Source organism: Oryctolagus cuniculus, chromosome X, assembly GCF_964237555.1.
Source record: "Oryctolagus cuniculus chromosome X, mOryCun1.1, whole genome shotgun sequence".
Lineage (NCBI taxonomy): Eukaryota > Metazoa > Chordata > Mammalia > Lagomorpha > Leporidae > Oryctolagus > Oryctolagus cuniculus.
This window is the reverse complement of record NC_091453.1, coordinates 65,523,974-65,539,810: the sequence shown is the minus strand read 5'-3', so window position 1 is coordinate 65,539,810 and position 15,837 is coordinate 65,523,974. Positions and strand designations below refer to the sequence as shown.

At 38.4% G+C, this 15,837-nt stretch overlaps 1 protein-coding gene across 2 annotated transcripts in view; it reads right to left on the bottom strand.

Annotated features, from left to right (window-relative positions):
* Positions 1–15,837, bottom strand: part of POF1B (POF1B actin binding protein) — a 98,837-nt gene that overhangs the window by 26,857 nt on the left and 56,143 nt on the right. For both annotated transcript variants that reach the window (XM_002720251.5, XM_008272992.3), the window contains exons 8-9: positions 9,930–9,957; positions 8,744–8,818 (exon numbers count right to left, since the gene is read on the bottom strand). In XM_002720251.5, the coding sequence (XP_002720297.1) occupies positions 8,744–8,818; positions 9,930–9,957 (103 nt within the window). The remainder of the gene's footprint in view (positions 1–8,743; positions 8,819–9,929; positions 9,958–15,837) is intronic.

Genomic DNA, 15,837 nt, shown 5'->3' with positions numbered 1-15,837 from the left:
GTCAATATACCAAGAAGACATAGCATTCTTAAGTGTTTATGCACCAAATAATAGAGTGGCAAAATTTCCTAATTTAAATGAAATGGACTACTTCTTTGAAAAACTTAAGTTTTATTTTTTTTTTTCCTCTTTGGAAGCCTCCCTCCCTGCTACTCTGGCTGAAGGTCTCTGACTCTAATATATCTTGCTTTTAAATCTCTCTGCTTGTCCGTTTGGAAATTCTTCTTCCATGTGAGACAAAGAACTGAGATACTAATATTTTTTCTCTACCGCCATTTTACCCATAACATTTTTGTGTCATGACTCAGACAGCAACTCCAATGTGATGCAGATCCCACTGGAGTTTGACTCCAGCCAGCATCATCCCACCGTACTGGTGAACTGGTGAGCATGTGGATGGCTCTTGCCTTTTTTTTTTTTTTTTTTGGAGAATTTCACTCTCCTCCATAGCAATTCTCATTCTTTCAAAAACACCGGGTCTCTATCAGCCATTTAAAAGAAATTAGCACAGCTGACCATCTTAAGACTCAGGGGCTAGGCTTGCTGATTAAGGCCAGAGCAATCCCCTGGAGCTGAGACTATTCTAACCCTTCTCTTTGGTCTGGATTGACTGTTCCTGAAAGAACTGGGAAAAGGCCTTGAGATGACTGAAGGACTCTGGCCAGGGCACTTCCCAATGTGCTCTGAAAATCTCTTGGCCAGACCCCATTCCCTGACAATCCCATGTGGGTGTGGGGCTGTGAAACACCTCCCCCTCCCTCTTGCATGGACTGGCCCTTCACATGGGACTGGAAGGCTTTGAGACAACTGAAGGTCACCTGGCCAAGTACCAGAGTTCCACTGCCAGAATGGTGTTGGACCGAGAAATACACTTTCCAGCAGGGAGCCAGTCCCCTGCCCTTTTGGAGTCCTCACACGCTGTAAAGCCTGTGGCTCCACTCTTCATACTTCTCAGCTCTGGGAATGTTGACTGGTCCAGCTCAGCTTCCTTTTGCCAAGATTGGCCTGACACATGGGACTGGGAGAAGGGCTTGGAGCAACCTCGAAATTCAGGCCATGGCCACTCTCTGGCATTTTTCAAGTACTCCCTGACCAGACACCAGACCCTGACAGCCTGTTAGGGTGTTGGTCGAAAACTGCATTCTGTTTTTCCTTCCTCAGAGGTTAATTTGTCCGTGAGACTGGGCGCAGCTTGGAGAGAGGCCATGGGCTCTGGCTCCATTGCCTCAATGAATTTTTCCTTTACCCCAGAAACTGACAACATCTAGGTCTTTCTGTGTTCCTCTAAATAATGCTTTCTGTACCTTGCCAGGTCTCCTCAAACTCAATTTGGTTCCATTAGTGGATATTTCCTAGATATTTCATTCGTTAGCTCTGGGGTAAAGTTTGATTATCCCATTTACAGACAGTTAACTTTTTGGTTTAGACTCCGATTAGATGCAGGCCCCACATGGCCTGAACTTGTCTCAGAATGTCTCTGGTATCCCCTATCTTTCTTCTCAAGTCCCCTCTTTTGCGTCACTTCCTATGAGAGAATTTTTATTCCCCCACTCTGCTTCTTTGTTTCTTCACCTGCCTAGTTACCAACCTAGATGCTAACCAGGACTGGCACTTTCTCTCCAAACTCTAGCTCAAAACACCTTTGTTTGCTAAGTCTCTCGCCATGAAGGCTCATTGTTGAAATCAGGCCTATTAGATAAGACTAAAGGTTAAGAGGCATATATAGACCAATTTTTTTATTTATAATTACAAAGTGACAGTACATATTTGACCAGGCAGAGGCCCAGTCTAGCACACCACCAGTAAGGGAACTGATCATTCCCTGCTTGCGTTATTCTGAAAAATATATACACCCTAGACTACAGGTCTGGAAGGCTGAGCAAGAATGGGAGATATGTGCTAATCTCACCCTTACCTTCCTCCCTTCCCTGTGGACTTCAGTGCACGTCCGGACACCACAGGCAACGAGAGAGTTTTGAAAAATGTTTCAAACTCAGGAGAGATAAGATCTGAAGTATGCTTCCATTTTTATCTTTTCATTCCAGCCAGGAGGCAAACCATCCACTTTGAGATTTTTCTTTGACCCCTGAGCTTAACAAAAAATGCCTCATCTTTTTCTGCACTACCACCTAGCCTGGTTACAGGCTAGAGGATGGGAAGTTAGCTTAAGTGAGTTGTGAAAAGTGTCAGCCTCTCTACTCTGACTCCCTGAATCAGAACTCTGCCTCCTAACTGGCCTCTTGCCTCTATTTCCCTGCATGTGCTCCAATATGCATTAAATTTTTTTCCAGAGTGTCACAGGTTCCTGGGGTCTAGTGAGCCACCATGGTCCTTCTGTTATCACATCTGACTATTGCTGAGGCCTTTAATCCCCAGTGGAGGAGAGTTTTTATCAAGTGACCATTGCCCCCGGGGAAATTTTGTTGTAATTTTCCCCGGGTGGGGGGTTCTAGGCAAGAATAGCCACTGATGAAATAGCAACGGGTAATCAGTGCTTGTTATAGGCCCAATAACCTCAGCTTTGCAGGGCCTCCAGTTTTTCTCCCTCTACTCTGCCTCTTTGTGGGCTCTTACAGGAACCCTCTTGTAGGTTGTTGTGCTTCATTCTGCCTCCTATCAGATTCACTTTAAGAATCTCTGGAGGGGTGCCCATCTGTTCTGATTGATGTCCTCTCTCATTAAACCTAATGTCCCTGGCACATAGGCCCCTAGCCCACAGTCACCTCTGGGACCCTATGGCAGCTGCTGAAACTTTTGTTACAGAGGCAGTTTGAAGCAGCTAACTGGTGACTGGGCATCACTTGCTCTAGACTCAAATTCTATTAGAATCTAAAAAGATGCCTTTGGTAAATAACAGTCTCATGCATGAGAATTGGTTAAACTGTAACTGGACATTGGGTTTAAAGGAATTTCTCTCTTTCAAATCTAGGAAGATCACTGCCTTTAAAAGTATTGTTTTGTAACTTGCGGAACTTGTTTTACAGCCTGGTTTAACAGGTTTCTGATGAAATAGCAATGGGTAATCAGTGCTTGTTATAGCCCCCCTAAGGTGGATTTTACAATCTCTGGTTTAATGTCACTGATGTATAGCTAGAGTTTTATAAAAAGGAGTATAATTCCATGCAATTTTGATCTTAATTCAGATAAAGGTATGATATAACATCAGCATCTTCAGTCATGTAGGTGTAATCGCTAAAGATAAATTGTATAAAGGCAAATGAGATAAATGTGTCTAAATGTAAACTTTCGTACTCTTAGCACCTTATATTCTATGGGAAAACTATTTCGGTTTGCTATCATGTCTCCATAAATTGTCCACATGAAAATAGTTCAACATTACTTCAAAGTAACTAAGGTTGAAATTTGATGTGTTATCTTATTTAGAAAATATTTTAATTTAGAAATTTTTACATAGAATTAGAACCTGATCCTGTTAAAGCAATGAAATTTTTGCAGTGCATATATTTTAGTAAATATTTTGAAATAGTCTAAAAAATCTTTAAAAAATTGCAGCATCTCCTTTTAATAGTTTTTGTTTAATTGGTGACTCTGTCAATTTTCTAGTCAGCTCCAGTAAGTTATTTTCTCTTCCTTAGTTCTGATTCTGTTAAAACTATTCCAAGTTATGGGATGATTCCATGTGCTAACTCTGACATTTAATGTTTTATTTCCAATTCTAGGGATGACCAAAGAGACAGATTTTTTGTTTTGTTGAAGTAATCTATTGTATTCTCTCTTATTTTTTAAAGACAGAGTTACAGAGAGAGGCAGAGACAGAGAGAGGTCTTGCATCCACTGGTTCACTTCCCAGATGACTGCAACGGCTGGAGCTGCACAGATCGGAAGCCAGGAGCCAGGAGTCTCTTTTGGGTCTCCCACGTGGGTGCAGGGGCCCAAGGACTTAGGCCATCTTCTACTGCTATCCCAGGCAATAGCAGAGAGTTGGATGGGAAGAGAAGCAGCCGGGACTAAAACTGGCACCCATATGGGATGCCAGCGCTTCAGGCCAGGGCATTAACCCGCTGTGCCACAGCGCCAGCCCCTGTGTTCTCTTAATGTCTCTGTTAAGTTCTGATTGTTTAAAAACAGATGAGTTTTAAGAGTTCTGGCTTGTTTAAGTGTATGCTGATTCTAAATTATTTGAGTAATCACTTTGTGTAACAATGATCAAATTGGGTCTATATTATGTCATGATGCTAAGGGATCCTATTTCAACGAGATATTCCAAATTCTTTGGACTTTGATATTTCCAGTTGGGCCCTTGGAAATGTCAAAGGATATATCTCTCATCTTGTAGAGACACCAACTAATCAGGCTATTTGGATTTTATTAGAGGTACCGTCAAGATGTGAAGTGGTGCTAAATTTAAATTATGATAACATAAAATTCTAGATACAAATATCCAAAAGTTACAAAAGTCTAATGATCTCATTGTGTCATCAGGCATGATTATTAATGAGAAAGGCCCCAAAGCCTAAAAAGGATAGATGTTTTACAAAATCCTACAGGTGCTTTCAAGAAATAATGTGTGGAATAAGCAAGTCCCTTTTCTTGTTGGTTAATGAGTTTATAATTTTAAACATGGCTATTTGAATTTTTGTCATCCACAGTTTTGTATCCACCAAACACTAACAATTAGATTTATTGTTCATGGAAGTAAAAACATTGTTGTTTTTGTGTTTAAATGTTTCCTCTTTTAGGTTTCAAAGGACTCCTTTTCCCTGACTTCTATTGTATCCAATCATTTGGGGCAGTTATGTAAGCAAATAAAGTCAATAATGGACTACAGGTTCCAACTGAGAAAGAGTATGGTTAATTCAGGTTACTAAAAGCAGGAAATAATTCTAATTGATTGATGATAATTTAAAAAAAACAGCTAATGATATTAAGAAGCTATTACTGAAACGGCTTTATTCTAACTAGGATGTCATGTTACATGTATTTATTAAAAGCTCTGTTTTAACTGGATTATAGATAAAAGATTGCTCATAAATTTAAACTGCTAAATTAATCGAAGATATGTTTTTTGTTCATGTGACCTAAATTTCTGTACCAGATGTTTTAAATTTGTTGGTGGAAAGAAACTAAAAATGTTTAAGTCATTTATATGTCTGTACTTAGGTTTGCTGGTCAAACCAGTCACACTTGTGTTAGATATTTAAGCAATGTTTCCAAATACATGTACTCTTGTCTTGAAATTAATGGAAGACATTGGACCTTTTGGCAAATGTTTTCATAGTTGTTATTTAACAGTTAAAATTGTTTGCTAAGTTTTCATTGATATTAAGTTATTGACAGTAAGCGATCTGGGAAAAATGACTTGTTCCTTCATTTCTCTATTCAAGATGGCAAACTGATATTGTTCTGAAGGCCTCTCCAGGATGTACAATTTGAACTTTAGACCTTATAAAAGGAATGGCTAACATTTTTCTGTAATAATAACATAGCCCAAATGAGAACTTAAATTGTGATTTCACAGCTAGATTTACTTTGCCTTAGGCACAGTAAACAGGCAAACCCTTCCCTTTTAATCCAAATGAAGGAAGAGAAAGTTTTACTAATAACTTCAAAATTTATAGACAGGTTGCATAAGGTTGTCTGCATGTTTGATGTTAAAGTGAGGACACAGCTTTCCTCATGGGCACTGTCTCCCTCACAGAAAAACCACTATCAGAACATGGCTACAACTATAGATTTCTAGTTTAGGCCACCAAAGATTAGAGATGGGACTGAGCACCCTCTTGCATCCTCTGAAAGGTTTCCTCTGGTCTGCTTTAACAGAAACCAGGAGGAAGAGGAGCAAGCTAGGCAGCAGTCACAATGTAAAGATAGTTGGCAGGGCAATTAATGGATGCCTTACACAGTGATCTGCCATTAAGGAGACACATCAGGCCAGTCCACTGCAAATGGCATTGGGTTTCAATGTGGAAAGCCAGGGCTTCAGATGGACATGGAAGTCAGCTTTTGAAGAGCCCTGGCAGCTCTGCTGGCCAAGAGCTGGGTCACTGGAAGAAGAACTGCCCTAGGGGCTGAGCGACTCCTCTGTCAGAGCCACAGACCCCCTGTTGACTCTACACTGAAAAAGCCCTTCACTCAGTCTAGCTTTCAAAGTAACCACCGCTGTTGAGGGGATGGCCAAACAAGGTCAGCAACATTGCAGGCAGAACTGTAAACTTCTATTCAGGCCAGCTTTCCTCCCAGACCAGCTAGGTAATGGAAATCAACAGGGTGCCTTCCCTAAGGAGGTTCACACTTTTTTTTTTTTATGATGTCTCTTCCAGTACCTCATGCGAAGAGATAGATAGGTCTGGGCCTCATACCTGGCCAGGCCTTAAAACCCACCTGATTATTATCAGACCCCTTCTGTCGGTTTCTATTTGCCTCTCAATGGGAAAACCTGCTCATAGTTTAGATAGCTCCTTTCTTAGGTCGTCTAATAATGATTCTGTCCTTTGTTTTAGAACCTGGGAGTTTAAACTGGTTATTAATATTCTTTTTCTTCCGACTTGAAACAGTGAAATTCTAGGTGGCCATGCACATGAAACCTCGGATGGAAGCAGTTTCTGCAAACTGGCACTGTGTCCCCCTCACGAAGCCACCTCCTGCTGAGAAGCCACCTCCTGCTGGAACCCTGTCTTGACTGCTGTTTCCAACAACACCCCTTTTAGCATGAAGCAGCCAGAGCAGTCATCGCCCAGTTCCCCTAACAGAAGTTAGGGTCCATTCTTATGCGGTGGCGGGGCGGGGGGGGGGGGGGGGGGGGGATGTGAGGTGTCAGATGGGTTAACAGGCAGTCAGGGTGGTCCCAGTGGAAATTTACAGTGCAGAGTGCTTGCTTTCCCCCAAGGACTTTCTTCAGCAAGATTAAAACTGCCTGCCTACTCCTTGAAAGCTTCCAATCTTATGAGAATAGCAAGGGAGTGGTGATTCCTTCTGAGCTCCCAGTTTATCGTAAAGTAAATTAGGTACCCTACCCTTCTGATGGCTCTTTGTTCTATGATGAGCAAGCCAGACAGGAAAAAGGATTGCAAATCATATCTTTTGATGGGTTTTTCCCTACCTTGTAACTGAATGCCAAGCTGATAAGTTTTTTCTTCCCCGAAACTGTGCTTAAAAACCCCAGTACCATGGACCCCTTCAGGGTTTTTTCCTCTCTTGGAAGCCCCCCTCCTTGCCACTCTGGCTGGAGGTCTCTGACTCTAATAAATCTTGCTTTTAAGTAAAAACAAACAAAAAATAAGTTATCACAAATCACCCAAAACAAAAAACAATTTGAATGATTCTTTAACTATTGAAGAGTTGAATTTAGAATTTTTGAAAATTCAAATAAAACAAATCTACAGGCTCATATTTTCACTGGGGAATTCTATCAAATATCTAAAGAAGAATTAATGTCAAATCTATAGTCTCTTCCAGAAAACAGAAAAGGAATAAACACTCCCCAAAGCATTTTATGAGGGTAGAGTTATCCTGTTATAAATACCAAAGAGAATTAAAAAAGAAAACAATACATCAACATCTCTCATGAACTTAGATGCCAAAATTCTTAGAGTTTTCCAAAAAAAAATAAGCCTAAAATGCACTTTGCATGTATATCACCACCAGGAATAATATTAAAGATGTATCCCAGATTCAGGTTCTAAAGAGCACATGTGTTCCAGCACACCATCACCTCTTTATAATACAGACTCTGTACCTCTAAAAATAATATTCCATTTAAGTTTTACAAATATGACACCACAATCAATATGATCAAACCAAATATCACACTTAGAAATTGACCTCAGCACACAAAACTAGATTGTCTTTAGAATACTTTCTTGCAAATCTTCCATCTGCTGCTTTACTTTCTAAATGACTGCAACCCCACCAGAAGCCAGGAGCCTGGAACTCCATCTGGGTGTCCCATGTGGGTGGCAGGGGCCCAAGTACTTGGGTCATTTTTGGCTGCCTTCCTAGTCACACTAGCAAGGAGCTGGATTGGAAGCAAAAAAGCTGGGACTGACTCCAACTGGTGCTTTGATATGGGATGCCGGCATTGCAGGACTGGCTTAACCTGCTGTACACCAGCCCCAATACCTGTAATAGTTTTCATCTTTAGCATCTGTCTTGCTCCATTATCTCACCTCATCATAGAGGAATTTACTGCCCTGGTGATCTCTAGCTTCTACTGGAGAAAAGGCACTCTCTTTTCCCTCTCAATCTAGTGGTGGCATGGAGTGGAGAATAGATGGAGAAGAGGGCGTGCAATGACTATGAGTTAGTCAGATTGTACTAAACCATTGAGGAGTGAATCAGGACGTTCCACAGTGGAGGTTAATCGTTCTAGAATGCTATCTTGAATGTTAGTCATTCAACAGGAGTCTTCTATGGTCTGACTAAACTCTAATGACTCCTTGTCTAACAAAGTATAATCAATTCTTTTTTTTAAACTTTTATTTAGTAAATAAAAATTTCCAAAGTACAGTTTATGGATTACAATGGCTTCCCCCCTCATAACTTCTCTCCCACCAGCACCCCTCCCATCTCCTGCTCCCTCTCCCATTCCATTCACATCGAGATTAATTTTCAATTATCTTTACATACAGAAGATCGATTTAGTATATATTAAGTAAAGATTTCATCAATTCTAATGAAACAGGATGCTTTTTTTGGTGGGGGAGGTTTGTTCTTAATTAAAGGAGTCATACTAGGGAGCAGTTGTTAATGTTTATCTCACAACCCATTCCTGACGCCATCTTACCTGAAGAATATAGCGAATTTGTTGTTTTGTAAATTCTGACAATCCTTTAGGAATCAATGACTCAATATCTTCTGACTGTAAGAAAAGAGAGGCTTATTAATTGAACATGCTGATATTTTAGTCTTAGGATCAGCAGTCCACACACTTTTGTGTAACAAGATATTTTTAGGAATTTTAAAAGATTAATTCACTTCATGTAGAATAGTTTCTATGAACACCAGGTCTACATTTTTTAGTTTTTTAATTTTTAAATAACAATTATATTATATACATCATGGAAAGAACCCTGAATTCCAAGTATTTCAGTGAAAAGTTTTGGGTAACCATTAAATGTTCTATTTTTATTTTTCAATCATTTCAAAACAAGATGGTTTATTAAATTCTTTTAAATATTTTATTCAGTATATCTTTTGACAATAGGAATTTTGTTGGGTGATAGATACATCTTAGAGGCTGCTTTTTAAATAATGAAAATGTTGGGAAATAAAGAAGTTACATGGCTTATTGAAGATTTACACAGAGCTTTGGTGACTTTTGACAGATTATAATGTTGCCACAGCAACACTGAGAAGCTTGGACTAATTTTAAGTGAGAAGCTGAATTGAAGTGCTTCTTAAAAGGCAATTTAGGACTTACTGAACTATAATTAATACAGTATACCAATACACTGGAAATAAAGATAAAAATTAGCACCAAAGATGTAATTGTGCTTTTTACTGCATTGAAATACGTTCTTTCTCTATTTGATTACATGTTCCATTAAAACAATTATTAACAAAATGTGCATATGTACTAGAATTTATATTTGAAATACTTGAAAATTTTTATTTCAAGTTGCTGACTGGCACAACACATAAATGATTTGAATCATATTTACTTAATTATGTAGATTTCCATTTTTCTATAATGTGGACTCTGGTTAGTCAAATTTTAAATGTTCCAGAAAACAAAGAAAAATTAAATCATAGAATAACAGCTGATAAAACTGTTTTGTGAATTTTTGCCACTTTTATAGCCATTTCAAAGATGTAAGTGATATATAATTTTAAAAGTAAATTGATCATTATTTCTTTCTCTAAACTGTGTTTCTAGTAATAAAGCACCAACTAAAATAATATTATTAGTGCAAATATCAGAATCTACTTTGTCATCTATATATTTGATTTTCGACTATTTTCGCACATACCTCATCTGTAGATTCAATGTCCTGCTTGCTGCAAGAATGAAAAGACAGACAAACTTAGGAAATGTCTTCCTTGGTCATATATAAATACTAGTGTTCTATTAATTTTATATTAATTTTGATATGTCATAATACCACTGATTCAATTTGCAATCAAATATTTGTAACTAAAATAGGATTTTTGGCTAGTTTGACTAAACTAATTTCCCTGGATCTATTTAAAATGAACATCTAAATGATAAAACAATAGAATAAGCAAAATTGATTAGTGCTATGCATTTGCACCAGTCCATTTGTGGCTAGATGTAGAAGTCCTTCATGCTTGGCAATAAATGCTACCTGGGTAAACAAATAATAATGATAGTTTTTTCTATATATTTCTATCTTTTCTACTTCTTGTATTGCTCCTTTTCAGTGCTGATTCTAGTTCAAGTTCTTCATACCCTTTATCAAAATAAAAACCTGGAAGACTGAGTAACATATTCAGTCTATATAAGAATATATGTAGCAGTGATGAGGCTTGAAAGGCATTTGAATCTTTACATAAGAACAAACCTCTAAGCAAAAAAATAAAAATTCCAGCAAGATAATAGAATTCTCAGCATAAAAAGGAGAGTACAACCATGGAGATTGAAAAACCCTTTGCGGAGCCATGTTAGATAAGCAGAGCTGCAGAACAGTAAGTTCTGTACACAGTAAGTGGTACACCTGACTGACACTTTCTCCCCTAGAAATAGTGAAAATTGGAATGGATCCAGTTCTAGTGTTGTTATGGGCAACATGCCAGTCTCTATATTTGCCTACTTGCTCCCTCTGCACATGGGGGAAGAATTTGGCCCAAAATACATATGCTGAACACACTTCTCAAACAAAAACACAAGTACACATGTTCTGACAGCAAGTCAGAATATTTTAAAATAAGATAGTGTTAGCATGTTAGTGCCTATCTTTACCTTTTAAATAATTGCTTATGAGTAATACATTGCTTACAGACATAAGGGAGTCACTCACTGTGCAAAACTTGTATACATTTATAAAAATGCAAAAGCTAAGGTGGAAAAATATCTGAAGATTTCATTTCCTAAGGCATGACTACATATGTGCAATTGTCTGCATACATGTATTTGGTATTTCCTGTGTTGCTTAAAATAGAAATTGTGGGAAGGCTCTAGCAAAAACTGAAATAACTTCTAGTATATATGTTGTATTAAAGTTAACTGCATGTATATATTCAAAATTAAAGGAACTTAAAAACGTGAATCACAATGCAGTTTTAGTTGCCTTGAATTACTGTTAACTGGAATTGTGGTAGTATTAATAGACTTTTTGTGTTTAAAATGATAGTAATTCTGGGGCTGGAGCTGTGGCATAGTGGGTAAAGCAACTGCCTGCAGTGCTGGCATCCTATATGGGTGCTGGTTCGAGTCCCAGCTGCTCTACTTCTGATCAAGCTCCCTGCTAATACACCTGGGAAAGCAGTAGACGATGGCCCAAGTGCTTAGGCTCCTGCAACCATGCGGGAGACCCAGAAGAAGCTCCTGGCTCTTGACCCAGCCCTGGCCTTTGCGGCCATTTGGGGCGTGAACCAGCAGATGAAAGTCTGTCTGTCTGTCTCTCTCTCTCTCTCTCTCTGCCCCCCACTCCGTAACTCCACCTTTCAAATAAATAAATAAATCTTAAAAAATAGTAATTCTTCCAATTCCAATGCTAACCAAGTGTCCCTAGTCACATCTTTCTATAAACAAGACAAGACAAACAGAACAAGAACCAATCAATGGCACTTAATATTGGAGTTTTAAAAGGCAAGCAGAATGATTTAATGAGATAATATTCCTTAATTCTTATCCTGAAGCCCTATATTCTGAAGTGCATTTTGGACAGAGAAGAAAAATGATGCAAAAGGTGGAGGGAGGAAGGAGAGAGGGAAAAGGAAACAAAAACAGTACATCAGAAAGGTGAAAAGGTTAGTGTGGATTTAGCAGTGGGGAGGGTGACTAGAATTTCACTGGGCATAAAAAGAAAGAGAGTAACACTCGGTATATACCGTCTTACCTTATAGAAAAAGGAATGGAATGAAGAAAAAAGGAGTAAGAAAAGTAAGAAGAAAAACTGACAGCCTTTTGACAAACTCTTTAGCACCAAAATTTCATGAGACCTTAATCATTGTGAAGTGTTTACTAATGTGGAGACAGAAGTTTTCAATTTATCTTTTGATGATTTTAGCTATTCTAGGAGTCAAAGTCAAGGATCTTCAGTGCTTAATTATACATTTAGGTCACCTATATGTTTTATTAAAACCCCTCAATGAGAGGAAGTTATTTTGAAGCCTTGAGGAAGATCATTATGAAATAATTTAACTCTCCTTGCTCAGTTTCTTTACTTCCAATTAATACAAAACTATAAATGCAGAATATATTTTAATTTCATTCTATAAAACTTCATTGAATAGTTATTTTGCCAAGGCTATGTAACCTGAACTCATACTGGGTAATGCAAAATATGTATACTGTCTTTTTTTTTCAAAGATTTTTATTTTATTTTATTTTTTTGAAAGACAGAGGTAGAGAGAGGTAGAGATAGAGAGAGGTCTTCCATCTGCTGGTTCACTCCCCAAATGGCTGCACTGGCTGGAGCTGAGCCAGGAGCTTCTTCCTGGTCCCCCACATGGGTGCAGCAGCCTAAGGACTTAGCCATCCTCTGCTGCTTTCCCAGGCGCATTAACATGGAGCTGGATTGGAAGTGGAACTGCTGGGACTAGAACGGGTGGCCGTATGGAACGCTGGTGCTGCAGTCCAGGGCTCTAACCTGCTGCACCAGAGTGCCTGCCCCAATACTGCCTTACCTTGCACTTTCTACAAATGCAATTGTTCCAAGGCAAGATTTGAACAATGTAAAATCAGTCTAAATCCTGTCCTTTTTCAAATTTAATGATTAAAATAATTGATAATTCCCTCAATTTATCTATAATATCTCAAGCTGCCTGATATTACACATGTAGTACTCCTACTGAGAGAACAGGTAATTTGCCCAGGGAAAACAAGTTCAAACTGTGAGTCCTTGACTCAGGTTTTTTCATTTCCATAACCTGAGGTTAATGGTTCCAAACATTAGGCCCATTGCTGAGCCTAACCCGTGAAGTTCTGATTTCTGTAGTTCTATTTCCAAGTTCTTACATGATCCTGACACTGCTTATAAGTAAAAGTCTAATTCTTATTGCTTATAACAAATATAGGGGATAAATATTACTATAATCCCTACTTTACAGATGAAGAAATTGAGGGACAGAGAAGTTAAACAAGTTGCCTAATGTTAGACTTCTAGTACTTAACAAAAACTGATACATGAACCCAGTATATAAATTCTGAATCTAGAATCAGAATACTAAAGACTATGTCTGTATATACAACTTAAGTTTAAAATGCAATAGGTGGGGGCCGGTGCTGTGGCAACGTGAGTTAACGCCCTGGCCTGCAGTGCCGGCATCCCATATGGGCGCTGGTTTGAGACCTGGCTGCTCCACTTCCAATCCAGCTCTCTGCTTTGGCCTGGGAAAGCAGTACAAGATGGCCAAAGTCCTTGGGCCCCTGCACCCGCATAGCAGACCCCAGAGAAGCTCTTTGGCTCCTGGCTTTGGATTGGTGCAGCTCTGGCCATTGCGGCCAACTGGGGAGTGAGTGAACCCTAGGATGAAAGGCCCCTCTCTCTCTCTGCCTCTTTTCTCTCTGTGTAACTCTTTAAAATAAATAAATAAATAAATAAATCTTTAAAAATATATAAATAAATCAATAAAATGTGATACTTAGATAGAAATATTCAGAGGGCATTATTAATGCCCAGAAAAGGAACTCCTAGACCAAACTGAAGACCTACAAAAGACTATAGTTTAAAATCAGTCACAGTTTATAGGTAAAACAGTATTGAAAAATGTTTGAATTTATCTCAAGCACTTAGAAGCTATGTGACCTAAATTTAATAACTTACTCTCAGTGTATCTCCACCTGAAATTTTGTAGGGTTATCAATAAGAACATAACATAGTTCTTGGCACATAGTGGACACTCAATAAACAATTTACTACAGAGTGTTAGGACACCCCATGGGAGACCAGGATAAGTACCTGGCTCCTGCCATTGGATCAGCACGGTGCGCCGGCCGTAGTGCACCGGCCGCGGCGGCCATTGGAGGGTGAACCAACGGTAAAGGAAGACCTTTCTCTCTGTCTCTCTCACTGTCCACTCTGCCTGTCAAAAAAATAAAAATAAAAAATAAAAAAATAAAAAAATTGTAAGATAGGAAAGTTGTGCAAAGAAATGAATGTGTGAAATGGCTGCTTGAATAATCAGTAGTGGGAGAAGCCACTGAAAAGGATAAACCAGTGAGGATAAAATGATAAAATGAGGGTGAGGGTTTGGCCTAGTGTTTAGGTTGCTGATTTCAATGCCTGTATTCCATATCAGAGTGTCTGGGTTTAATCCCTGGATCCAGCCCCTGAATCAAGCTTCATGTTAATGCGTACTCTGGGAGGGAGCAGATGATGTTTCAGTTTGTTGAATCCCTATCATCCTCATAGGAGATGTGGAATGAGTTCCTAGCTCCTGGTTTTGGTCTGGCCCAGCCCAGCTGTTGTGAGCATTTGGGGAGTGACTCAGCAGATGAGCCCTAGCTCCCTCTCTGTTTTCCTGCCTTCCTCTCTCCCCCCTCCCAACAACTTTTTTAAAAAATCAGGAAGGCCTTTCTCAAGAAAAAAGATGGAAATCCTACATTTATAATGCTACCAAAAAAGCTGTGCTTTTCTCTAACAGTGATCAACTGCATGGGTATAGAAGAAGACATATTCTGCAAATATTTACTGAGCACCACACTAAACAAGTCACCAAACTAAGCACTACGAATACAAAGGCAAATAAAACATCTCTCATGGAACTCTCCTAGTTCTAGGGATAATGAATATAGAATGGAGGATGTGGTAGTAGACAGAGACAGTAAGTAAGGCAGAAAGCCAGTTGACACAGAATTGGAATTTTGTGACAAGGGGGAACAGTTAGATAGGGAGGCAAAGCAATTGATGGTGATGATGATAGAATGCAGTCATGAGTATGAAAGTAACAAAAATCAAGAGAAAGAAAACCAATAAATGGAGAGAAATGGGATAGACAGTAGGTTAAAGAGATAATTTACTGCAGGCACTAAATATATTATTGCCATGGAAAAGTGTATGCTATATATTTTTGAGTGAAAATGTATATAAAACAGTATAAATCCATATGGTGTTCTATAATTTATATAAATTTATATAAACTTGCATATTAAAAACTAAGAAGTAAAAGAATCTATTTAGTGAAAATTATAGAACAATTCTCTCAATCTTTGCTCTATCTTCTGGATTTTTCTGTGTTTGTGGAGTTTTCCTAGATTTTACCTGATAAATGATCTCATATATTAGTAGGCCACTTTGGGATATGTCCTACAGAATCCATTTCATAACATAATATTCTCTCATTTATACATGAATTATTGATTGATTATTGATGTGTACATAATTAAATACATAATTATATACCATTATGCTATATAACATATTTGCTATTTTATATTTTATATACTTTATATATAATATTATATACAAAGTTGATGTGAAAGGTTTTAGATAATATACAACAGATTAATATACATTCAAAACTTTGGCCTTCATATGTTGAATATGCATCAGTATAAACAGTGTGTTGACAGTGGGACTATACCTTATATCTTATGCCATGAAGTGTCTTGAGTTTCATACATATATATATATACATATATATATGAAAGGCAGAGTGATAGGAAGAGAAAGAAAGAGAGAGATCTTCCATCTGCTGGCATACTCCCCAAAATGGCTACAACAGCAGCCAGGGCTAGGTCAAGCCAAAAACCAA